Genomic DNA, 27,294 nt, shown 5'->3' with positions numbered 1-27,294 from the left:
TTCAATTCTAATTAAGAGATTGGGAGAAGAAGAATATACATGCTAAAAGACGAACTTTAAACCCTTAAAAACAACCCTTAGAGTTGAAATATTGCCAAAAGATTTCTTAGTGCGCCTCTAAAGGGCCAACTGAACATACCTACCAAATTTGAATTTTTTTGGTCCGGTAGATTTTTAGTTATGCGAGTGAGTGAGTGAGTGAGTGAGTGAGTGAGTGAGTGAGTGAGTCAGTCAGTCAGTCAGTGAGTGAGTGCCATTTCGCTTTTATATATATATAGATATAACAGCTGGTGTTAAATCGTAAGATGTTATTTCTTGAACAAAGAAATTTCAAAGTTGATTAAAAATTGTGAATTATTTGAATAGTTCATTTAGCATTATGTTAATTTTGGATGTTCAGAGAGATTATTATTTTTTTTTAATTGCAAATTTGTTCCTTATTGTTTTGACACATGGTATATAAACTTCATCTCTTCTCTCCATTGAAGAAATCATGTAATATTCGTGGAAAAAGAATAAAAATTCTGCCTGAGTTTTAATTGATTTATATATCTTTCATATTTTTTAGCAAACTATTCATTGAGAGAAAAATGTTCCTGTGAACTAAAAAAAATGAATTGACCATATGATTTTGACTTGGAAAATTTTGAAACAGATAAACACGATATCAGGTTAAAATAAAAACAAAAAGGCAAGCATCTGTAAACGACTTTGTTTTTTTCCTGTTTCCCTAACAACGAATTCGAATATGATGAAACCTATTCGTGTCAAGGGGGCGTTCGATGCTATGCGGTTGCTATTCGGTACCGAATTCAAACCGAATCATCGTTTCACACTTATCGGAATTTGCCGAAAACGAACCGAACCGAACCGAAAGTGTGAGAAAGTAGCAACGAATTGAAACCTAATGGAATTTATTAGAGTCAAGTGGGCGTTCGGTTCTATGCGGTCTCTATTTGGTACCAAATTCAAACCGAATTACCGTTTCACACTCATCGGAATTTGCCAAAAAGGAAACGAATCGAATGAGTGTGAAACTAGCCTAAATGTAATACCTACATAAAATTTGAGGTGAAAAATAATAGAACTATCATACTAATCATTAACCTTTATACGTATATTATGTATATACTTGATAGAGGAAGTGAATCAATGAATTTATGAACTTGGATAATAATGTTGGAGTGACTGACCACCAGTTTGAGCACATGGTCAGGGACATTGCGAGTTGAGTTGCAGAGGGCGAAGGCGGATGAGTGCGAGAATATGATGGGTGCAATGGACACGTTGAGAGCATCCTCCATGGTGCGAACCGAAGTGTGACTCAGGTCCACCAGCATGCCCAGTCTGTTCAGCTCCCTTATCACCTGCTGCAATCCCAATCACAACAAATTCACACATTAAAATTAAGATAACCTTTTTATAGGTTTGTCGAAACGCGATGCTCCGTGACGTGAGCCTGCTATAGTGAGGTCCACCTTATAATGGCAGTGAAGAAATATAGGAGAACAACGTTGCCGATCCTCTGTCTTGTCAATGCCTCATAAACACGGTAGCTGATACAGGTTTATTGATGTAATATTAATTGTTCATCCTCATTTAGAATAATCAATTATATTTTATTGACCCTAAAGAGACACACTGGGGTGTTTCACACCCCAGGGAATTTTTTTCTGTTCTGCAGTTGACAATATCAAACAGATGGGAATTGATGCCCAGTCTAAATTAGGTTTGTAGTATTGTCAACTACTCTCCACCATTTTCAGTCAGTAATAGCATTCTACAAGGTCACCAGCTCATCTTGTTATTCGTTTGGGGTGTCTAACACCCTAGAGTGTCTTTTACGTAGGACTTTTATCAAACACTTTCATTACAAAGATTTACCTGTATTGTCACTACGAATGTGGTATGGGATGATGGATCAGATTGGAATAAATTCTATGATTCTCTACAACTTGAGATTCAAAACAATAGAATGAAGAGACGTGAGTTTTTGATGAAGTTGTCATTGGCAATGATCAAGCCATTCGTTCAAACCGGATTAGGAGCTCCAACACTTAGGCGGAGCATACCTACTTCTAAAATTAGTATAAATATTGATAAGCAGTGCTTTACTTTTGATTTCTGTATGCACTTGGAACAAAAATGATTAAGAAATGATGAAGTATGGTCCAAGTATTTGTTTTTTTCATATTTTTTAAAGAAAAATGCAAAATTAAATTGGGGTGTTCGACACCCCAGTGTGTCTACTGTGTTATAGAATAAAGTAAGTGTGTCTCTGTAGGGTTAAGCAAGAAATTATATTTTTCAATAATATCATAATTAAAATGAAATATTCCATCAATCATTATTAATTCTACATTGTTAAGAAACGATCTGGCAACAGAGCAAAGCGAGAAAGAGATAGCGCTATCCGCTTTGTTTAATGATAGACAAGGAAAACAATACCATTGCTAAAGAAACACTGCCATTAAAAAGTGCACTCGTGCACATCACTATAGATGAGTTAATATCAACACAAGCTAGCTTCGCCTCAATATTATTAGTATTATTCATTTCATTGACAATCACAAATCATAATTTCAATATGAACATTATAATATGATATCAACTCATATATCAGACTCACATCACGTCATGTCACGTCACGTGGCGTCCAAATTTGCGGCAAGCCTGACGGTCAACACACAAGATGCGGTCAACTTCGGAAGTTTTGTCAACTTCCAAAAAATTCCTTATTCGGAATTTCTAAACTAGGTTATGTTTATAGACTGCATGTGGTAACTTCAGCACAAGCAGGTAATGTTTTCTATTCCTCAATTATTCTTTTTCAGATTATTATGACAAAAAATAGTGAACGTTACTTGGACGTGAATGTCTTTTGCAGTGCTCGAATGAAATTGAATATCAATTATGAAATTCAATCATCAAACTTGAATTTTAAAAACACTTTTGAAGTGAAAATACACTTACTTTTGTAGTGACGATCGTTTCATCAGAGTCTGACCAACAACAGGTCGAAACAATCGTCACTACAAAAGTAAGTGTATTTTCACTTCAAAAGTGTTTTTTAAAATTCAAGTTTGATGATTGAATTTCATAATTGATATTCAATCAGAGTCTGATGATGACCAACAAGAGGTCGAAACGATCGTCACTACAAAAGTAAGTGTATTTTCACTTCAAAAGTGTTTTTTAAAATTCAAGTTTAATTTTAACAGTGAAAAAGTATGGATATACAACAGTTCAATCATCAATTTATTCCTCTTCGAGGAACATTCTATCTGTTGAGTACAAACGGACTAATGTGATAAGAGGATGTTTATTAGAATGTAATACTCCAATAGTTTATGGAATTTTGAGAATCCTCTCAAAATAAGATAAATGGAGCTTGTATGAATGAGAGAGTAATATCAAAACGATGATTGAAGTGAGATCGCACTGCAAAATCTCAGTAAACTAAACAGAGCACTAAGTTTTGCGATCAAACAACTTCCATTTACAATATTCAGTTCAGTTTTTATCAGATACATTAAAGGATGTGAAGGCTATACATCTACTCTTGACATCTATACATCTACTCTCAATAGTCGGTAAAAGTTTTGAGAATGATGGAATCTTAGGTTCATCTTACACTTCCGAAGTAAGAAAGTCCTTGGTTCTCATCTTCTGTTGGTGGATCCATTTCCTCTGTACCCAAACAACAGCCTGCCCTGCCAAAAGAGTCAACAAATATTAGCTTTTACACTGCAATTACTCATCAAACAATCATAAATTGCATTCCAAATACCAATTAGAGTGTAAAAATACAGTTGACTTCAAGAGAAAATCCATATCAGTTACAATAACAACAATATTGAACAACAAGTTTGAATGTTCAGCTTGCTGGATCAGAGAGAGAGAGAGAGAGAGAGAGAGAATTGAGGAGTGGGTTGCTGAGGTCAATCCCTCGTTGATGGTTGGAGTTTGATTGGATAAAGTCTTTTGTGACAGTGATATCTTTGTTTTCTCTACTCCTTCAAGGTGTGTTTTCAATTTCTTTCCACTACTTTTATTTCTTTTCTTTCTTCTCAAAATGACTTCTGTGAAATCGTGAAATTTTTTTCTTCTTTCAATGTTTGCTGTGTTTATTTTTCTGTTATCTAAAATAGTGTTTAAATCTTCTGTACTGGATATTTTCCAGAGAGACTTTTCGTGAAGACTTTTTATTTCTTCCAATATGTGTATAAAATTGTTTACTTGTATTATGAGTTAAAAGAGCAATTATGGGATGTTATCCTTGTGCTCTCATATGTATTTTAAAATAAATAAATAATCATAACAATATTTACATTCATATCAGTTATTGCTGAAAGTAGGAATTGAAAAATGTTGAAGCTAACACCATAGAGAAGAAATAAACTAAGAAGATATCCCATGGTGTATAGGTCGTTCATGTTCCAAATTCTAAGCCGATTTTTGTTTATCATGCCGATTACAGTTGACTATACTGTTTATTATTACTGTTTTCGCCGTGTGAGTGTGTGAACATGATTGTGGAATTGGTATGTGAAACAATATGAGAGACTAGCAGCAAAACATAACTTCACGAGAAAGAACTACTAGGACTATCAGCTTGACCTGAAGTAAAATTCAGGACATAAACGCACTATACCCTATATCGCACTATACGCACTATATCTTCTTATGCTATATTTTCTCTGTGCTAACACGCTTAGGCATCACAATGAATAAAACTTCAGGAAGTATTCATATGGAGAAGACCCAATCACTGAATAAGACACGTATTGTCTCCTTTATTCTGTTAAGGCTCAACTCACACTTACGCGACTCAGGTCGAGAAGAGACTCGACTCTAGTCGAGAGCATGTGTTTTCAAATGGTGACGTCGCGGAGACTAGAATCGACTGGTCTGAGTGTCACCATTTGGAAACACATGCTCTCGACTAGAGTCGAGTCTCTTCTCGACCTGAGACGCGTAAGTGTGAGTTGAGCCTAATTTTTACTACTTCATGAATGAGAAACAATAACACCAACAAGTGATTTGAAAATGTTACTGGTTCATACTGGATATAAATAATTAAAAATAACAAACAAAGTTGGCCTGCTGTGCAGTACTCACCAGGGAGTGTGACAAGTATGGGTGAGAGTGAGATAGCGCGCTCCCAGATCGTAATACATCCTCAGCACACCCAGGGAGTTTCCCAGCGAATGTCCCCCTTCCACTCCAACCAGACTTGCAATTTTCCCTCGACGATGCACGTCCTCAAGCTCTGCAAAAAGTAGAAACATGGCTAGAATTCTATGTAATCCTATGAATTTCCCTCCATGAATTCTATCAAAATCCATCTTTGGAGCTCGGAAAAGAAACAAAACGCAACATCATGCTCCACCATATTAGCTCTAAACATTTTCATTGTTGTCCAACTTCCCTAAGTGTGATTCGATTTTGAATTTCTCTAGTATTTACTTGGATTGTTCAAGTCTTTGAAATTTAATTAATTGAGACTTCGAAATAACTCAATTAATTCAATATGCAGTGATAATTAAATGTAATATTTAACTATAATTTGTTTGTTTTAATTCTTCTAGATTCAAAATTTCCAGCTCATATATCATTTTGAACCAATATTGAACTTGAACTTTTTACAGTAGAAACATCACCTATTTTTTTGGACATGTAATATCATCAAAATTTGGGAATGGAATAGATTTGGGCCAAGCATGTTTTTGTTCTCACCCAATCATATTTATATGATTTGTGATTGTATCCACAAATAAATAAATGAATTGGAAGCAATAGTCATTCAGAATTTCAAAACAATTGAACAATTACTATAATTTACTATTGTTACTAATTACTTAATGCCTCTCATTCCATCTCTATCGGGAATCCGTCTTCGGGAGACGTAGCCGTCCTATTCCCCAATGCTGAATCCAAGCAACGCTGGTGTGAACGGGATGATTGATCAACATTAGGAGATACGTCGAATACGTCTCTTAAAGACGTATTTCTAACTAAGCGTGGCTAAGAGTGAAGATACACTTATGTCTCCATCCGGTTATGATGTCTTCAATATCTTTGAACCAACACTCAAATGAACGCCCTCTTATCATTTTTCCTTTTGTATTGTCTCTGAAAAATATTTCCATGGCTCATTCTTTCTACGTAACCAGAATAAATCAAACCTCTTATCTCAGGAGGGAGATGAGTCATCCAAATGAACCGGTTTTGTAAAAAACAGTTCAATGGTTACATTGGAAATCCCTATTCAGTGACAATTTTGGCAGAGTATTCAGGATTGCTGTTTTATCAAAGTGAAAAATTGAAGTTTGGCTTTTCTACAGGTTGCCTAGTATCTACAGTTCATGATTCCTCTGAATTGATTTTATTGTATTTGTTTTCTCAGGCTTTATCTTCATGATTCATCTGAGTTGATAATATTGCATTATTTGTTTTCTCAGGCCTTATCTTCATGATTTATCTGAATTGATAATATTTCATTTGTTTTCTCAGTCTTTATCTTCATGATTTATCTGAATTGATAATATTTCATTTGTTTTCTCAGGCTTTATCTTCATGATTTATCTAAATTGATAATATTTCATTTGTTTTCTCAGTCTTCATCTTCATGATTTATTTGAATTGATAATATTGCATTTGTTTCCTCAGGCTTTTGAACTCTTCCAGCGAGGATAATAGCCAAATGGTTTTCCAGTTTTTGAGCTGTGTTCAAGCAAAGTATTCCAAAACAATTGAAAGGTTGATACAGAATCGGATGAGTTTTAATGATGCAGTTGTATAATACAAGATAACAAGATTATTTATGTTGAATTTGCATGATCTAATTTATGGAACCGTAAACCTGAATATCTAGGCCCACAAAGTATTGTATAAAACAAGGTGGTAATTTTGTGAAGAGCTGATCCTCAAAAGAGCTGTGCTTGAAGGATGAAGCAGCACATTTCAGATTTGACGAGCCTCAAAGGAAGAACAGACTCTGTATCACGATAAAAATGAGAGGGAAGATTTAAGTGACCTCAAAAAAGCGGTGGAACATCATCTCTGGCCTACTATTCATAAAACTGGAAAGGGTTCGTCTACCACATTCTACTATGGCATGTTCCTTATCTCTGAATTCTATTCATAGCTTTTGCAACTTCTATCATATAGTAGCTTATTCATGCTCACCATATAAGACTTTCAAGCCAAATCCATCTGATCTCAATGTTTATATTTTCATGAATGCATTTCCTAGTCTATACAGGGCAACACATTTTAATGAATGTGCAACTGAAGTTGGAGTATGATGACCACTCTCAATCTTTCGCTCATATATAAGCTACCATCAACAAAATGGTTTGATACCATTACCATGTAATACTAGTCATTCTTCTAGCTCTAACCAAAGTTGTAAGTCATAGAGATGTCTAGTAAATGAAGAATCTAATGTAAATGATTAATTCATTAAATTATATAGTATTTCGCGCTGTAGCCTGCATTTAATAGTTTTGGGACTTTCTCAATTATATCAGATTGGATTATGAATGTCATCAATTCATCTGGAATAAAAAATCAAAGTAAATTATGATAAATACTCGAATCAATTTGAAAAATAAATTATATTTTTCCTATATGGATTGGATAATGGTTGTCATCAATTCATCTAGAATAAAAACTCAGAGTAAATTATGATAAATACTCGAATCAATTTGAAAAATCAATTATATTTTTCCTATATGGATTGGATAATGGTTGTCATCAATTCATCTGGAATAAAAACTCAGAGTAAATTATGATAAATACTCGAATAAATTTGAAAAATCAATTTTATTTTTCCTATTTGGATATTGTTGCCTATTGCATTGATAGTGGTAATGATCTTATTAATGTGCGCCATAAGAAAATATTGTCAAGCGAATAGGTAGTTACGTTATGTGGGAGTCTTTTCCCGCTAATTAAAGCTTAATACATTTTATGGAAAAAAAAACACCAGCTTTTGAGGTACTTTCAAGATGTTTCTTGTCATGATTCAGAAGAAAAGACTTCTCATTTAAAATTTGACGTTTCGATTGAAGAGGAAAATATGTCGGAAAAACGGAGTGAGCAATCTTCACTGAAGTCTGATGTCAGAAATTGCTACTAATAATGTAGGAAAAGATCCGTACCGTTCAACTCCCCCGAGCTCTCAACAAATGAATATTCATCATGACTCACAGTCAGTTTATTTTTGTTGTCGCAGAAACTTATTTACTGTGAAATTGGAAACTTCATGAAGAGCATCGTGGTTGGAGATTGGCAGCTTTCTTCAGCCCACATTTCGTTCGTTTGTGGACTTTCATGAATAACAAGCTCTCATCAATGAGGAGTCTCGATTTTGTCAACTGCGTCATTATCATAGAAGACGAGGTACTAGTTATATCAACAGACCGTTCTCAATTTAATTATTTTTCTTGTTGATACAGAATGAAGGTATAGTACTATACCATCCGATAACTATCTGCCACCATTATTATTATATTTCTTGTTGAGACACAATGAAGTTAAAGTACCTTTACCTGGTAGCTACAACCCTTATCAGGATAAAAAGTTATGTTGTCAGGACTAAATTGGAAAATGTTTGAGTTCAGTAAATACTGAAATATCGGTGCACCGAGCTTCGCTCGTTATTTATTTATAAACTATTGATAAACAGAACACAATTCTTTGAAATGATGTGGGAAGGACTGACAGGCACTGCTCAAAACTGTTTCTTCCCCGAATTTTGATTTATACACTATAAAATAATAGTCCAGAAAGTAGGTTATGTTCCATACACTTGAATTCAAGTTCAATTTTCAGTCCAAACATTTAAAAACAAAAGAAGTTTTGATTAGATTATTTACAAACCAAATTGAATAACAAAATAACACTCACTAGCCACTTAAAATTGTGAAATAATGACAATTATAATGAATAATTTGACATTTTCTAATGAATAACTTTGAAAATTATGATTTATACTCTAGTGTAGAATGATTATCATGTCAACAAATTAGATTATTTTGATAAAGTCGATTAAAATCAACGTTAGTAGACAAAAGGTTGATCACTCACAGGTGTATGATTCAAAGTGGTGGGGGGAACGCCAGCGTGACGTCACGTGTAGTAAAAATGTTCTAGAGTAACCACACTGAGCATACAGTTTATTCACTGTATCTTCAAATATATCGTCGTATAATCTCCTCAAGATTGACCTAGAACTTTAAAATTCTCCATACTTATAGCGAATGAATCACCGATTCTAATGATGTTGTTAAAAATATTTCAAGTTCATTCAACTTTTATGAATAAAATGAAGTTGAAAGTTTTTCATGAATCTAGAAACGTGACCCGAAAAAGTTAATAAGCTGGAAAAGCGTTAGTAGACAATGTTATACTATTATAATTTCAGATTAACCCTTAAAAAATCTTGATAAACCAATGCATCGCAATATACCGATAAACCGATCCCGATAAATCCGATGAATTTCATTCATTGTAAATGCACTGAACACATGCTGGTATCGAGCACATGTTCTACGAGAATCAAAATATCTCATCCCCGAAATTCACAAGCTGATGTATAGCCAAACTACAAAATATAAACACGACCTAGAAGATGAAGAAACCTTAAGGGTTTGAAAGGGAAGGTTAGGAGGTGGGGTTTTTGCTTTTATATGGCAAAATGATTGTATTATTCAAATGTTTTAATAATTATTGTAAAGCAGAAACAGAAAGCTTGCATGTCAGAAAATGTTTGTGGTATATAATTTGACTATACGACACCATATGATTTTCAAGGATGCGATATTCTGCCTACTCTGTACTACAGCCTACGTCACGGCTGCAGTTCCCCCACTCCAATTGCATTTCAACGAAAATACTATAGATGAGTGACCAACCTTCTGTCTACTCACTTTGGATTAAAATTTCTCGCAGACAGCTGGAAATAATTCTCCTCACACACACGCATCTTCTGTTTCCACAGACGACAAAATTATCATCTGTTTTTTCAAGGATGAATAATTGTTATCCTTTTCATGTCCTTCAGCGAGTTTTCCCAGGGATGAGACCTAGTGCAATCGAATGTTCTTATCATAAACCTACTATGTTCCAAATTTCGTGAAAATCGTTAAAGCCGTTTTCGAGATCCGTTGAACATAAATATCCAGATATAAAAAATGAAAAAATATGAACAGATATACAGGAATTGCTCGCTTCATATAAAATGATAGGATTTCAGTTTCTTAGTTTTGATTTTTGGAACGTATCACTGTTAGAAATAATTGTACTAATAGTTATCAACCAGCAATCAATGTTTTTCCAGTATATGGATAGTTACAGTCTGAAATTAATTATCAACTGAAAAAAACTGTTATCTCAGTAAGTGAGCCTCAGGGCCGTATTTATAGACGATTTTGAAGAAAGTTTTCAGCAAACCAGGACGCTTTGTTTGCCGATCAACCAGCTACTAGAACTGTTATTATTATTATTGTTTTCTAACCAGTTCCTCAACCATCGAAATTCAGAATTCTCAGTTTCTGTTGTTTCAAATGAAAAAGGACTAAATTACAAAAAAGTGAAATCATAACCTCATTTAGAACATTTAAAATATTATCTTAATTTGGGTGAGAAATAGTGCAAGTATCCTTAGTGTTTCTCTCCTATTCAGTGCTTCCTTGTGCAAATAAAAATAATTAATAGTATCCAATTCAATTCAATTCAATTTACCACATGAAATTACAAATTTGTACAATATAGTTAAATTACAATAAAACAATAAATATAAAGATAAATTACTTTACTATTTTGTTTAAAATTGTAACATTATTGAAAAGTTCCTGTTATGAAAAATTATAAAAATAGTATTCGTTCCTGTTATGGAGAGTGCCTAATTTATTGTTGCTCCTGTTGTTATTATTTGGATAATCGAAACGAGTTTGATTAATATATTTCTTGAGATTTGATATTCCAATACGACTCTGCGTTCTACTGGAAATTTCTTCTATAGAACTAAACATTCCCCTAAGATCCGATGCAAAAGAGAGAAATAAGTGAAAGCCAGTAACACGGCAAGTTGCGACGTTGTTTTTGTGACATTATATCATAATGTTTTCTAACAATAAATGATTTGATTTGAACAGGATTTTCTCACCTTTTACGGATGTCACAAACTCGAGGTATTGATCGTACATCTCTGTCAGCCTTCTGATAACGTCTATCTGCTCCATGGTTACTTGTACAGCATCCATGAATTGAGAGCCGCATGGTGAGTAGGCTGACCAAAACTGTGAAAGGAGAAGAATCATATCATGATAACACTCTAATTTCTTACAATTATACTACTATAGAGAAGACAACTATACTTGTATGTTACTGCGGGATAAAATTCATATCAGATCTCATTGTATGACACATTAGCTCTGAATTCACATGAGATAATTCAACTTGAATCCAACTTTCAGAAGCAGTGCAGAAAACTACTCAAAACAACAATAGTACGAATTCAAACAATAGTAGGATGATTTTGGAGATGCTTATTACTGTCACGGGAAAGCTATATACGTTTATACTACTACAGCACTAGTATAATACTAGCCTACAACAGTGAATGGGTCCCTCTAAAAACTTTGCCACTGACATAATTTCATAAAGTGATGTTTCAGAGTAAAAACGTTGGTAGAAACTATATTTTTATGGAATAGTGCGAACTATCAACCACAAAATGTCACTACTAGGTACAGTAGAGAAATATTCTACCAACGTTTTTACACTGAAACATCACTTAATGAAGTTTTGTCAATGCAACGTTTTTAGAGGGACCCATTCCTGTCACTTGACATTCTGAATGATAGAAACTAGCTCTGAATTAGAACAAAAACAGGAGGTTCGTATCAATTTTGTGGCTAACTGATGAACTCAACCAGAAAAACTTTCAATTTTTAATTCACTACTGGTTCAACTACCGTTAAACGAAGACTTTCTATTCTTTATAATCGAATAAATAAACGATCCATCGATCGAGTGAAGAACTTTCTAAGAAAAGGTAAGAATTTCGCAAACCAATGTTAGTTCTATGAATCAGTAGTAACAAGTTCATAAGATATTTATGTGTTGAACAATACAAGATGTTGGAGTTTTACTAGTCTGTTACTGCTCAGATTCAGAGAACTGTCAGTTGAAATTATCCGCTTATTCCACCTGTTGAGGAATCAATGTAGAATTCATTTTGAAGATGAACAAGACCAAGAGGCTCTTCCTTTCTTCATGCTCTAGAATTAGAGTATGGTAGAGATTTTCGAGAAGCTCCAACTATACTCAAGTGATAAAGGATATTGATATAACCTCAACATCAGTGAAGTTTTGTGTAGATGGGGGCAAACTTCCAGTCACTTACTCGACACAGTTCTCCAATAGCATCTGTTTATTAATGAATTGTTCGGTGTTTGAAGCAGTGTACTAACAAGAGCGCAGACAGTTTTGTTGATAATTCTAAGCAAAAGCTAATGAAGAGCAAGCTGTAGACGGGGAAGGCTTCGAAGTTTACAGCTTAACTGGATGACAATTCTGGCAGAAGCCGACAACAAAAAGCATTACGGATGAGTGGATTGTACTCGGGCAGAATTTAATTCCAGTTTGAGCCCAGTGCTTACTCATGGTTCGGAAAAAGTGACAGGGTTGAAAGGATCGCACTTTCAATGGCTTATTGCTTAGTTCAGTGCTATCGAGCATGATTTCTTCCAAGAGCTTTACTTTAGAGTTATCTGACTTGTCCGCCTGTATCTGAAAACACTTAATATTTTAACAACAGGCATCCTATTTATGAGAGATTTCTATCTTTAAAACTAAAATCTATGAAATACTTGATGCTTGGGAAGAGTTGATAGGTCCAAATTCTCAAATTGGATGTGTAACGACGCTATGCACCATTAATGAAAAGAGGAGTTTATTAAGGTTTGTTGTTATTTTATTAATAGTGTTAACTTAATTATTATTATTATCATGATATGGCTTGGATCGTGGGGAGTCCCGTTGGAAGTTCCACTTTGTCGACATAGCCACAATCTTCCATGAGAAAAACTGTGATAGTTATTCTTGATATTCACATAAAGTAAATATCATTAATATTTATTTATTCATTGATTCATTTTTTGATACAATTATAAATCTATATGTATGTATTATCCCTGTTATCATGGATAATGAAACCCAATTTGATTTGATGTACAAATCTATCTATGGCCCAAAACTATATGACTCCTATATCATCAATAAAACATTATATTATTGGTTTTATTATAATTTCAATGTAATATAGGGAATATTCATTAAAAGAACGCAGATTCAAATATAACTCTATTTGTTACTTCTTTTCAAGTTGAACTCATATGAGCCACTACATAATTATGGTTATCCTGAATTTCATTGACTCTTTCTTATCGCGGATAATTCCCACATGAGAATTTTGCTTGTGCGTGGGTATTGTAGAGTGGAAGAAATTATGGAGGAGTTAGTAAATTATCGACTGAATTAACATCAAACAATGAATCGTATTATTATCATGTTATCAACTGCCGAAATTGATGAAATATAAAGGAGCTCAATCTTAGAGACACATGATTTATGAAAAAATCGGAGAAAAACATCAATTGCATGAGAAAAATGCCCAATATCTCTATTTATCCAATATCTCTCGCTCCAAAGAGAACTATTTTCATTCTATTTCTAGTACTGTATTTGTAAATTTGACGTTTACAGGGTAGCACAGACAACAAGACTTAAATTTGTGATAGTAGGCTATGCACAATTATTTATACTGTGGGAGATTGATCAGAGTTTTCAAGTTGAGGAGCTGTGTGATTATCTGATGATCCGGTAGCGATTCAATCAGAATTAGCTAGCAGAGAATGGAGTGTGTTTATCTTGAGCAGTGATGACAGTGGGAATGAATGGGTTAGGATGCGAGAGAGCAGGTCGTATATTCGGCCCAATTACGGGTGGCAGACTGCCATAACAAGTGTGCAGCGGCACCCAACTTCTTTGCTAAGTAAACGTTCCTTACACTATAATCGACCGAATTAACGCGTCTCTTCCTTCCTCACTATCTTCCTTACTTTCAACACTTTCCGGCGATAATTAAACGCCTGTCAAGGAGAAACAATATTGCCGATGCTATCTGAGGGCAAGATTAACGTATACACAATATTTTTTCCCCTACTGCCTGGAAAAACTTCTTTCTATTGTATTCTATGGAACTACATTGAAGAAAATTTGAGTTGAAAGTTGAAGCATGAGAGGAATTATTTCTTTGAAATCGAAAAAATAGGGAAAATGACTAGATTAGCAAGTATATCGACCGCATCCCGTAAAACTGAGAAAAAATCATTTCGCTAGAACAATTCATCCCTTTTCCAAGATTGTGCTCGGAAGTGTGGAATATAAATCTAATTTCCAATCAAATCACTACAAAATGGGCAGAAAGAAATTAATACTATCGTTTGAAGATGAAAATGAATGTAATGTGATTCTGGGGATTTCCAACTATAAAAATCAGATTCCACAATCACGTATTCGTTTTTTAACGTTGTTTTCTCATCGAGCTAGAGACAAATAAATACATTGTCATGTATATTATCACTTGAAATTTCACTTTATTTTTTACTCGACTGGAACCTAATTCACAAGAAACTGCTGTTACGGAATTTGGAGAAATAGTTAATCATTTTATGTTTTATTTATTCTTGTTGTAATTATGACAATATGAATTATGATTTTATTTATTTTTTCATTAAGTTTCTGGAGTCGAGCTGACTAGTTCATTAATGAATTTCCTTGTGAGTGAGGCACAAATTTTATTTATGTTTGACTGAATATCCTTCTTATAGCATTCCTTCTGTCTAAGGATTCTCTTTTTTTATTTATTTTACTGGCTTGCGAGGTAGTTAATCATATCTTTATCCTTTTATTAATATAATTGCTAATTTTACTACTATTGTCATTATGGACTCATGGCGGTCTAAATATCACTTTCATTAATGTAATTTATGATAATATGTGTTATCTAAATTTGGGAGAGGAATAGCACAAGGTTACCTTATTTTTCCTTTCCCTATCATTTTGATAATGTACTTATTGTATAAATGAATTAAGAATGAATTAATAATATACAGTCATTTTCTCTCTATTTTCTTTCCAATCAAAATAGTGTCACCAATACCGCATTCCAACACCTGAAAACTCCAAGTTTCAAAAAAGACCAAATATTGACGTTTCGGGAATGAATCATTCCACGAGCCTCCTGAAATTTCATATGAGAATAGGTTCGTGGTAGCATAGAATTTTGAAAGCTGTGCCAGTCAAGTTTGTTGTTGAATTAGGGATAATATTATGGAAGTTGTAGCACAGATGGAAGTTGTGGAAATGTCGCTGTAGAACAAACAAGTCGCAAAGAACAGAAACAGCCGTCAGACTCACGGACAGACGTCTACACAACCCGCAGATCGATGATGATGGATGCGATACCAAGTGGAATTTCTTCTTCCTTATCGAATTACTCTGTGGTCTCACCCCTCTCCTATTCTCATTCTATCCTTTTAAAGGCCAATTTTCTACAGAATAATCTTCCTTGAGGCGTTATTCAGGCTCAACAAACCCTCTCCCCTCCCCTGCACAACACCGGCCGCATCTATCATCTTCTAAATAGGTGTTCTATTGAATGAAATTGCGGATCAACCAGCTTTACTAGTGACTCCTAAAACCTCTAAAGAAGATTGGTTTGGTAAGCTTGCCTAAGAGGCTATGTTAAGCAGGTTGGACGATTTTCCCTACATCTGAATAATCTGCAATAATCAGGGTAACATTCTATAGTCTCCAAGTTAGTAGTTTTATGCGGTTTCAGAATTCTCTGACTTCCTTTTAGAGTCTTAGCATCTCTATTATTCTACAAAAACTCATTTAATAGATACATTACGGTGCAAACAGAACGAGTGAACAGTTTTCGTGAAATTTGCCATCAAAAATTTAAAATGGCCGCCATTTTAAAAATTTACATAGAAATTCTTCTATTTTATTTTTTAAAGTTGAGTCTTTATAGCATAAATATTCATGCCGAATTTAAGATCAATAAATCACTTCGTTCTTGAGATGAAAATATCTAAGTGGAAAAAACAAAATGGCAGCTATAAGGATAACCGCTGAGTTTTGGACACTTAAAATACGACATTATTTTGTAGTCTCCTATCATCCAGGAACAATACCCTAAAATGTTCGATACTACTCCTGAAACATTCTGTATAAATAATTGAATATAGATAATATCTATATTCAATTATTTCTGTATAAATTAAATTGCTGTTGCAATTATATTAAATTGCAATTATATTCTGTATAAATAATTGAATATAGATATTCGATTCCAAGCTAAAAGCTACATATCGACTTAACCGTTCTGTTCGTACCCTTAAGCCATGTTTACACCAGAGTTATTAACAGAATGTTATTCACAATAATAGTTATATTAAAAATTTGTCGATTTTTTCTGTAAAAAAACAATTCAAATGTTGCTGTGCTTTTTAATAAATTGGCAACAAATTGCTAGAATTTGTTGAAATTTCAGGATGACAACTCTGGTGTGAACGTGGCTTTAGAACTGTCACTATCACCAGTCCTATCTGAAATAATCAGGCCTACAACCGTCAACATGACTGCCTGGATCATAATAAAGGTTTCGAAACGTTATTTGTCCTATACCGGACTTTATCCGGTTTCGTAACTTTCCTCATTAGCCTATGTTCTGTCAACGTTTTTGAATCACTTGTGAATATTATGTTGATTTCCGCTACAGTCACAGTGACAATTCATCTTTCAATAAACCATGTGCTCCATCATGCATAGTTCCTCACACGATGAACAGAGCTCATGAATAATATCAGCAGAGAACTAATCCCTATCAACACGGAAAAGTTTCAGAATAGGAAGCTTTTCATCCCCTACTGTCAAGCCTGCCCTCAACGAAGGTTTCTCCAAATCCCCCATTGATTCCGCACATCCGTGGAAACGCTTGTTTGTCTCGATCGTGTTTTGATAAGACAGACACGAGTGAGAAATCGTTGTCACAGCTGAGTGAAAAACATTCGACACAGATGTAACAATGTGAGTGGGGGTCGCATGTCTCTCGAGTGGCTGACAACAGTGTGAATAAAAACATTGATCTGATAGTGTCTTGTAATTGGGACTAACGGTAAGGCATAGACCAGCTCTCTGATAAAACCAGCCTCTATTCTTTCCCTTTTTTTCTGCTCTGTCGACTCGAAAAAGTGAAGCGCCTCTCGAAAAAGCAGCCGCTACTCTGTTTTTATACGACTTCACAAATGGTATACTCCAATGCGTTCTCATGAACCCGTTTCCCCTTCACGTCAAATATAATATTCGCAGGAGTCTCATGTATTCCACGGTCTTTCTCGGAATTCATTGTTTTGTTTCAAAAAACCAAAATCCAGTAGGATACTTTTAATATAAAAGTTAGGCATCACCCGTAAACAAAATTAAAAATTCCAACTTCATCATAACATTTTAATTTAATGCAGCTCTTATTGTCTGATCATGAACGTAGGCTATTTTCTTTTTTGTAATAGTCCGGGAATTCTTGCTCTTGGCTAGGTTCTCATTTGGACCAGGAAGGTAGAACCATTTCCGCTTCAATCATGAGTTTCTACTACATTTCAACACAAATGTCAAGGTCTCTTTTGCAAAGATGTTCTTTGACGCGACAACAAAAATAAATTACATAATATTATATTCAATAGTCTTCATCTGTATATTGTAGTGGAAGTGATATTGTTATAGTTGATCGAGCATATCAAGTTATGTTCTTACTTTTGTCTAAAGCCTCACGTCGTCCGTTTGTAGGTTTGTGTGTATGTATATAAGCAAGTTATGTTCTTACTTTTGTCTAGAACCTCAAGTCGTCCGTTTGTGGGTTGTTTGTATATAAAAATGTATGTTCGACGATCAATTTTGATTGGTTTCATTGATTAACTTGAAATTGTTAAAACGTATTCTTGTAACCATTATACAGATGAACTTTGTTCGTCAACGAAATTGACTTACTCCTTCGTTTTTATTGAGTATAACAGGATTAAAATTGTGCATAAGAGACTGCATAAGGAACAAGCTCTTGTGATTTATCATGCAACTGCTGACTGATTTATGTTTTGGGAGTTATCGGACTATCTGTCCTTCATGCACCGACAAGTATTTTAGCTCTCTGTCTTCAATTTTGTTCAAACATTATTATTTATCAATACGGAGTAAACTTAATGTTCTATTGGTATTCAGTTTCCAAACTAATAAAGTTATATATTATACGAATATGATTCACAAGTTGTGGATTTCAAAATCAGTATACAATAGTTCATGAATGAGCTCCATTGCCTAGGAGGCTCACTAGTTCAATCACGGCTGAATTTAATAGACTTAAGTGGAACCGGCAGAAAGAGGTATTTCTCGTGCAATTGGTAGGTGCAATTTACTCAGGTGTTAGACTGGGATGCTGGTCTCAAAAGTGTACAGGTACGACCCAGCAACTGGAGCCACCTACAGGCTGAATTGAGAACTATACCAGTAGACGTTCCAATTCACCAATTAGAAGAGAGTTTGGGGAGCTTGGAGGCGTGGCTTGCTGTCATTGGTTCGTTATTCTCACGCTACAATTTAGGCATTCTTTATCAATCCCTCTCTCACTCACTCTCTCTCTCTCTCTCAACCTCAAGGATATTTTGAATATTCTTTCCAAAGAATGGACATTGATATGTCCAAAGCTCCGCCAATTTATGTAGGGTAGATGCATAACAATATTTTATCCATAGCTATTACCAATTCCTTTTTTCATATCATATGCAGTTCAAAAATCATTTTCTTAGTCTATATTATGTAAATTCATCTATAATTTTGCTGTATTGTGAGCTATTGTATATAAGTGTAAAAGCCAGTATATATTGTAATCTACATAAATTATGTACTCAATCAATCAACCTCTCTTTCAATTCAATTTCAATTCAATTTCAATTTCAATTTATTCATTCTTTGCACATTTTACATAGTTTTAATACACAAAAATACAGAATAAATAAAGAGTACAAAAGAATGTGTAGCTCGCAAGACTTTCGTCTGTTCGCGAGCATGAGTAAGAGAATATAAAGATTGAGAAACGTAGAAAAGAAAATTATTCATAAAATAGAATATAATAAATGACTAAGAATAGCCTAATGATAAAATAAATTTGAAATACAGAGTGAAATGAAGAACAGTTTTTTTTTTACAATATAAGAGGGAAAACCTGAGAAAGAGAAGAAGCACAGTGAATGCACAAGTCAACTGGTGATGAGAAGAGGTGAGTGGAGAAACGTAATTTTAGAATTTATTATAAGCTATTGCCTTTGATTACTGAAAACGTCAGGTGATGTTTTGATCCATGATAAGATTTCTTTTCTCTTATAGCAATTTTGATTGTCTGATATGAAGTCTTGTGGTATAATATTTACTAGTTTGTCACATCTATACGGAAATTGCATTCTACATACTGTTAGATTAGTTTCAGGTAAGTCAGATCTCCTGTAAGTTTGGCGCGTGTTATATGGAGTAATTCGGGTATTGAAAAGATTTTTGTTTTTTAATAAATATGAATTAAATTTTTCAAGTAGAGCTGTTTGATTGTAAGTATGTTAGATTCCTGGAAGAGAATTCTAGTAGGATACAGCCTTGGTTTGCTTAGTGCCACTTTTATTATATGTTTTTGAACATTGAAGATCTTGTTTATATGACATTCAGCAGTACCCCCCCATACCCTAATTCCATATTGCAACACAGATTGTGCGTAAGCAGAGTAGGCCATTCTAGTAGTTTGTTGCATTTTCAACTGGCTCATTTTGTGAAATTTATTTGTTAGATACTTGACCTTGTGACATAGAGATTGGATCTGGGAATCCCATCTCAGATGACGGTCAACAATTATTCCCAGGTATTTAACGGTTTTAGAGTCCTCTAGTTTAGGACAGTCACAATCATTCAAACCTATTTTATTACATTTGATATTATGAATTTTCAAGTTTATTCGGTTTACAGGTTGAGTAGCAGCATTTGGTGTGAAGGTCATGAATGAAGATTTTTTATGATTCAGAGTCAGGGTATGATAGTCAAGCCAGTTCTTGACCCTGGAAATACCCTTCTCAGCTGATATTTTAGTACTCTCCCAGTTATCACCCGAAAAAACTAAAGTGGTGTCGTCGGCAAATGAGATTGTTTGACCATTTTGCAAGTCGAGATTCAGGAGGTCATTAATGTATAGTATGAATAAAATTGGTGAGAGTACAGTCCCCTGCGGTAAGCCGTAATCTAAAAGATTTTCAGTACTGGATTTATTTTCAATTGATAATATTTGAGAGCGACCTTCAAGGTAGCTTGTAAAAAGTTTCAGGGCAAACCTCGAATTCCAATTCTATTGAGTTTTTCCAACAGTTTGGTGTGTGGGACAGTATCGAATGCTTTTTTCAAGTCAATAAAAATTGCAATAGATTTTTTATTATTACTAAAATTTTCAGTTAAAGTTTTTACTAATAACGAAATAGCGTCTTCTGTGTTTTTTCCTTCTTGAAATCCAAACTGGTTAGGGTGAATCACCTTCTCACAACCATGTATTGTACTAGCCGCTTTTTAATAAGCTTTTCCATGATCTTTGAAAATCCACTTAGCAAGCTTATTGGGCGGTAGTTATTGGGATCGTCAACATCTCCCGATTTATGTAAAGGTATGACTTTAGCCACCTTGAACTCCTCCGGAAAGAAACCTTCTTCAAAGCATTTATTAATTATAATTTTTAAAGGTTTAGCAATATAGTGGGCAATGATTTTTAGACAGCTATTATTTATGTTATTAATTCCTGGTGCTGAGCTGGATTTGAGGTCTTTAATTGTTTTGATAATTTCTTCCTCATTTGTCGGAAAAGGAAAAAGGAATTTGGGAAACCTATTCGTGAAAAACGGAATTTTGACCAGTTGGAGGAGGGATGTTTTTATTTTCTTTATTCAGTTCTTCTGCGAGTACTCTCCCGATAGACGAAAAATTTTTATTTAAAATTTCAGGATCAATATCAGTCTTTGAATTTTTCTTTTCTACATCAAGTATATCATTTATGGTATTCCATGTCTTCCTGGAGTTACCTCTACTTTGCTCCAATTTATTTCTGTAATACCTAATCTTGGTTTCTTTCAGTAATTGTTTAGGACGTTTCTATAGCGAGTGTAGCATTGTTTCATTTCGTTATTATGTGGTTGCTTCTGTAGTTTTTTGTGCATTCTATTTCTGGTTTGAATAGCTCTTATTAGTCCGGTGGTGATCCAGTTCTTTAGTGGTTTATTTCTGTGTGATGTCTTTATTTTGATAGTTGCATTTTCAATATGGGTTGAAAGTTTTTGTTCAAAAGAGTGTACTAGTGTATGGATGTTATTATTATTTATTACCTCCTCCCAATCTTCATTTTCAAGATTTGAAATTAATTATTGAAAACAATTTTTTCAGTAATAGTGTTTGCTAAATTAGGCCTATCAGAACCACCGTCTGCGGTTTTAATATGGATACTGGTGCTGTAATGGTCAGTTATATCGGTCTTGAAAATAGCACCTATCAAATCTTCAGCTTTGAAGGAACTATTTTTGAAAAAGATATGATCAATGCACGATTCCGATTGATTTTGGACTCGAGTAGGTTTATTTATATAGGAGACGAAACCGTTTGAAGACAATATGTTGAAATAATCAATAGAAATAGCGGTAGTCTGTTTTAGATTGATATTGATATCACCAATTAGAATTATATTTTATGTGCGAGCAGTCTTTCCAAAGTACTTTCCAAAGCATTCAAAAAAAGATTTGCTGATAGAGAGGGTGATCTGTATATTGCAATTAAATTGATCTCATTTCTAGTGATAGGATTTTTAATATTAAGTATCAATGAGTCTGATTCCATAATTTCAATGTTGAATTTGTTAAAAGACAGTTCATTACTGATGAAAACACAGATACCATTCTTTCTATTTCTCTTACCTGGCTGATTTATTGACGAGTAACCATTCAAAACATAGTTGAAAGGCTCGTCTTCGCTCATCCACGTCTCAGACAATACTATAATATTAAATTTTAAGGAACAGTTTTCAATTGTGTAGGCGAATTCATCGAAATTCTTGTTTAGGCTTCGTATGTTCATGTGAAGAACACTCATTGAACTCCTCTCCACATCATTAACAAAATTAATTGGTAGGGGTGGAAGAATATTATCTAACTCAATTGTATTGTAGCATTCCTGTGCAGCTTCATTGTCAAAATTATCAATTATAACCATGAAAGGTTATTAAAAATTTAATTCAAGATTAAAAAGGAAAGAGAAAAAATAGACAAGAGAAAGTAGAAAAGATATAAGCTACTAATTTCTTTGAAAAACTATGTGATAAAAGAAAATTTAACGTTAAATGAAAATTTGTTAGTTTTTAATTTTAAAAGTTACTTAAATTAGGTATAGAGAAGAAGTGGTATAGGCACATTCAAGCCATGCCTCAAACGAAATTTTATCAGGTAAACTTGATCATCTTTCTGTACGGCATTTCTATATTTTGTTTACCTCGAAAAAGAAAGGATAATCTAGTTGACTGAGATAGTAGGCTACTATCGATGAACGAAAATAAAAATAAGAATAAAAATAAAAACAAAGTGCTTAATGTAAGAGAGAGATACCGCCGTGAGCGAGAGGAGAAACTGCATCACTTTTGCTCTATTGCAAACTGTTACTACGATAAGAACAGAAGTAGATGAAGGAATCTTGCTGTATTTTGAAAGAGAACTGTAACTAGAGAAGTTGGTGATCAGGGTCGACAATGCTACCCGGCCTAGGCACTCTAATGATAAGATTGCTTGGAAAGTTTTACCGAGGAACAAAATCATGAAAAGAACAAGAATCAAACATTGAATTGACAAGTAAGCCGTTGCAGCCTAGAATGCAATTTATCAATTTTTATATTTTATTTACTTATTTATATTCTTTTTTACTAGTTAACACAGTCTCTCTGTTCACTCCAAGGCAATAATCCCCTCCAAAAATAACTAAGACCTATGAACATCTCATAAAAAAATACATATGTACATTAATAAAGTGAAATAAAAATCGAATATAAAATAAAAGTCATCTCAGCGTTCTCACTTCATTCACATAATTCACACATTTAGAATAAGCACAATTGAGAATTCTCCCCATTACATCCCCCTCCGTTATAAGGCACAATACGAAGATACAAATCACTTGTTTCAGAAAAGCAAGGATGGATAGGGGAAAAGAAAAGAAATACGCTTTTTTCGTTCATTGCAATACATTTGAATCATTAAATAGAAATCGCATGATATTGAGATGTGGGAAAAAAATAATATTCAAATTAAGTTAAAAATATAACTGGAAATAATTAAACGAAAGTAATGGGAAAAGAAACAAAAGCTTAAATATGTAAGTTGTAGAATAATAATCAGCCAACCAAATCAATCCTTGGGGAACAAGAGAACTATTTTGAAAAAATCAATTTAGATAATACAGCTTTATAGCTATATAAGTATTGATATTCATCTATCGTTCATTTGATATTTGAATTTATAGTTATCATAATCAATTATTATTAGAATTATTCTTATTTGGGAAAAAATCTACATTATCAAATAAAAATAGGTACCATCAGTCAGTTAAGTTGGATTCTTCTTTCGAAAAATTAAGGAGTCAAGTACAGGTGGCCATAAGAGCGTTTAGATCATTATCTGTATTTATAGTAAACACCTTTCCCTTATCCACCCTTCGGACCTTTAGATTTCCAGCCCAGTCAACCCAAACATACTTGAACCCCAGGTCCTTCTGAATTTTTTTAGCTTGAGCTAGTAACCTTTTCCGCTCTAGAGTTAATGACAAATTAATATAAATTGGTTGATCGTCACCTTGGTTGCCAAAGACTCGAGAGGACAGCTTCCTCAACTGTTTCTTGCCTGCGAGCACCTGGTGAACGACGTCGCGACGCACAAACTTGGCGACGATGGCGGGCGTCGGCTGCGCTGCACTCTTCTTTAGGCGGTGACATACGTCAATCGCCTCGGCTCCCACAGTCACGCCAACCGCCTTACATGTCGCTATCACCAAATCTGCCACATTCTCGTTATCAGCAACCGGCACACCTCGAATCTCCAGCGTATTCTTCCGGCCATACTGCTCGAGTGCATCCAACTTATTGGTCAAAAGTTCGACATTCTTTTTCAGTTCTATATTATCCATTTTTAAAGATGAGATAATCTCCTCCTGAGCCTTAATGATTTCACTCTGTGTTGTAAGAATAACGGCGTTCGAACTGAGCTGCTGCTTACACGCATCAAGCGATTTCTCCAGCTTGGCTTGACCACAAAGAATCTCGTTTTTTAAGTCCGATAACAATTTTTTAAAAGCGTCATTTGATATTGTTGACGTGTCAGTGTTATTTGAAGCTTGAGAATCCGAACCAGTAGCCGTTTTCCCTGGTGTAGTTTTCACTGGCGTATCTGAGCTGCTATTACGCTGCATTCTCAGTTTCGATAAACAGTTTTTACACGACCAGTTTTTTGACATAAGTTCAAGTTCAGGCTCACTTAAGATCATTCCACCATTGACACATTTCCCATGGAAAATTAAGCCGCACTGCAAGCACAACACTCCGTCCTTAGCCGAACGATTTACGGACAAATTGCAACTCGCACAATCACTCATTTTAGAGGTAAATTCGGGAGAATAAAAAAGTTCGGAAACGGAAGAAGAAGAAAAACCAGTGAAAAACTGTACAGAACTAACCAAATTAATAAAAGAGAGGCACGACTGTAGAATAAAGTTACTGCATAGCAAAGATAAGAAGGTTACGATAACGGAGCATCGGTTCAAAACGACCTTCTGCAACGAGAGCTACAGCGATACTGAAGTAGTGTGTTAATCGGAAGAATATTCTTGAGTATTATTCTCCAAGAATGGACCCATACCCATTAAAACCTCATAAAGAGTTGCTGATACAGGGATTACATTACAGGCTGTTTATTTTAGTCCGTTCGTGGATTCATTTTTCGGTTTCTTTGAACGACGATTACTTAATCTGTATAAGAGTTCAAAGAATATGCGTTGAACATTTGAAGTATATTGATGAAAGGAATCTTAAGTTTGTTTGACAATAAAACTGAGATACTCGTTCGACTTTTTTGAGGATATAACCTTAGAAAATAGATGCTAATTTTTCTCTTCTATTTATGATATAACATTATAACATTGTAGGTGCATGAGAAAAGAAAATGTAGTGACTTGTCATCCCGCTGATTGCTTATTTGTGTTTTGTAAGTTATCTCACTTATTACAATAGGCTTCTCCTGTCACTCTGCCAGTCGTTCTATAATATTTTGAAATAGGTACAACTATTGTATGAACTTATTTTAAAATTCATTTCAGGCCCCAATGAACCAATATTCATTGAAGCATTGCATTGTGCATTCGATAGTTTTGTTGATAAAGTTTACTGAAAGGAAACTGCTATCAAGAGCGATCTTCAACAACACATCAATATCACTCTGAATCAATCAGTCGGTTTCAAACTACAACTTTTATTGCTGAGGGTAATGTCCACATGAACTCAAGGCTTGTGCGTGGGTAATGAGATGGATGACCTGGTTTCAGGTGGGTTCCGAACCACCGGGAAGCGATTCTACCACTCATGAATGAAAAATTCACAGCAAAAAAAGTTCCAAATTGAAATTTAACTATAAATTTACTTAGAACAGAACGATTGTTTGATAATATTACAGTGGTGAAAATCGCTTTGGTCGAAATTCATTCACTATTGGAGACAGCTATGTCCACTTGCTCCCCGCCATCAACAAAACTAAAATTGAATTTATTGACTTTGAAGTTTAATTGAATTTCAGTTTTGTTGATGGCGGGGAGCAAGTGGACATAGCCATTGGAGACCATAATAGAAGTAATAAAGTAGGTATGTAATGGAGTTTTGTCGGCTACTTATCTTTTGTCATTGAAAGGCATTAAGTAATGGAATAATTATATAAAACAATAAGGATGAAATACGTGTAGTATCATTATATTTACTGTATAATGAAGAACTCAATAATGTGAAATTGTAGAAATCTGAACAACAAATGAACTGGTTTTGAAGAGACTCACCTGAGCACCAACAAGTCCCTCGCGTAGCCTCGGTAGGTCGGTATGGGACCAGTTCGATTTCGACCAGGGCTCAACCTGACGCAAATCCAACGAGAAATTCAAGTTGCTCAATTGATTGTGAACAAATTTCCGGATATTCCACGGCAAGTCGTTGTGTCTGCAAAAAAAAAACACGAATTATCACGAATTATGAGTAGGTAGCCTACTTGTTGCATCTATTGATTGATAGAGTAAGTAAGTAGAGTAATATTTGTAATAGTGAAGCTAGACCTTTAGTATTCATGACATATTGAGACAAAATGGATTATGATCACGAATTATGAGTAGGTAGCCTATTTGTAGCATCTATATTGATTAATAGAGTAAGTAAATCAATCAATATTGATTTAAAAATTCAATATTTGTAGAGAATTGAGTGAAATATTTTTGTTTTTAATTAGTTTTTAAATATCAAAAGTTGAAACTTTTAGTTTAGTCATTAGTTTTGTAGTGAAAATTGGACTTACTGAAGTGAGAAGTGGAATCTTAACCTCATTCTTTTTTGAAACTTTTATTTGTAAAAATTTGGGAGAAGACAGTTATGGGCTTTGCCTGTTGTCTTCTTCCAATTATATTATATACTATAATTATGTTCTGTGATTGTCAATGAAATAAATAGATTAAGTAATATTCATATTAGTGAAGTTAGACCTGTATTATTCATGACATATTGATAATTATTATGATGAGTAGCTGTGTAATTCACACAGGATTGTTTAAATTAGGGTTAATATGAATATGCTCCGTCTATTGATTGCATTGAGTTATGGTGAGTAGCTGTGTGAACGAAAATTTACACAGGTTTGTTCAAATTATATAACTTATAACTTCGATTCATTCTGTCATCCATTGATTGATGAAAATTAATATTCATGATCAAAAACTAAAATGACAAAGTTGAGATATTTGTGATTTTTAGAGCTTTACCCATTACTGCGGAAATCAAATGAATCGTGTCAATTTTCTTTAATGCCC

The 27,294-nt window shown here is 34.2% G+C and overlaps 1 protein-coding gene across 6 annotated transcripts in view; it reads right to left on the bottom strand.

The window, feature by feature from the left end:
- Window positions 1–27,294, bottom strand: part of LOC111045928 (dipeptidase 1) — a 173,388-nt gene that overhangs the window by 4,713 nt on the left and 141,381 nt on the right. For all 6 annotated transcript variants that reach the window (XM_039428816.1, XM_039428817.1, XM_039428815.1 and 3 more), the window contains 5 exons: window positions 26,281–26,437; window positions 11,177–11,309; window positions 5,122–5,272; window positions 3,635–3,713; window positions 1,194–1,370 (listed from right to left, as the gene is read on the bottom strand). In XM_039428816.1, the coding sequence (XP_039284750.1) occupies window positions 1,194–1,370; window positions 3,635–3,713; window positions 5,122–5,272; window positions 11,177–11,309; window positions 26,281–26,437 (697 nt within the window). The remainder of the gene's footprint in view (window positions 1–1,193; window positions 1,371–3,634; window positions 3,714–5,121; window positions 5,273–11,176; window positions 11,310–26,280; window positions 26,438–27,294) is intronic.

Source organism: Nilaparvata lugens, chromosome 5 (assembly GCF_014356525.2).
Source record: "Nilaparvata lugens isolate BPH chromosome 5, ASM1435652v1, whole genome shotgun sequence".
Classification (NCBI taxonomy): Eukaryota; Metazoa; Arthropoda; class Insecta; order Hemiptera; family Delphacidae; genus Nilaparvata; species Nilaparvata lugens.
Note: the sequence above shows the minus strand (reverse complement) of the source record. Positions and strands in the feature narration are given on the sequence as shown.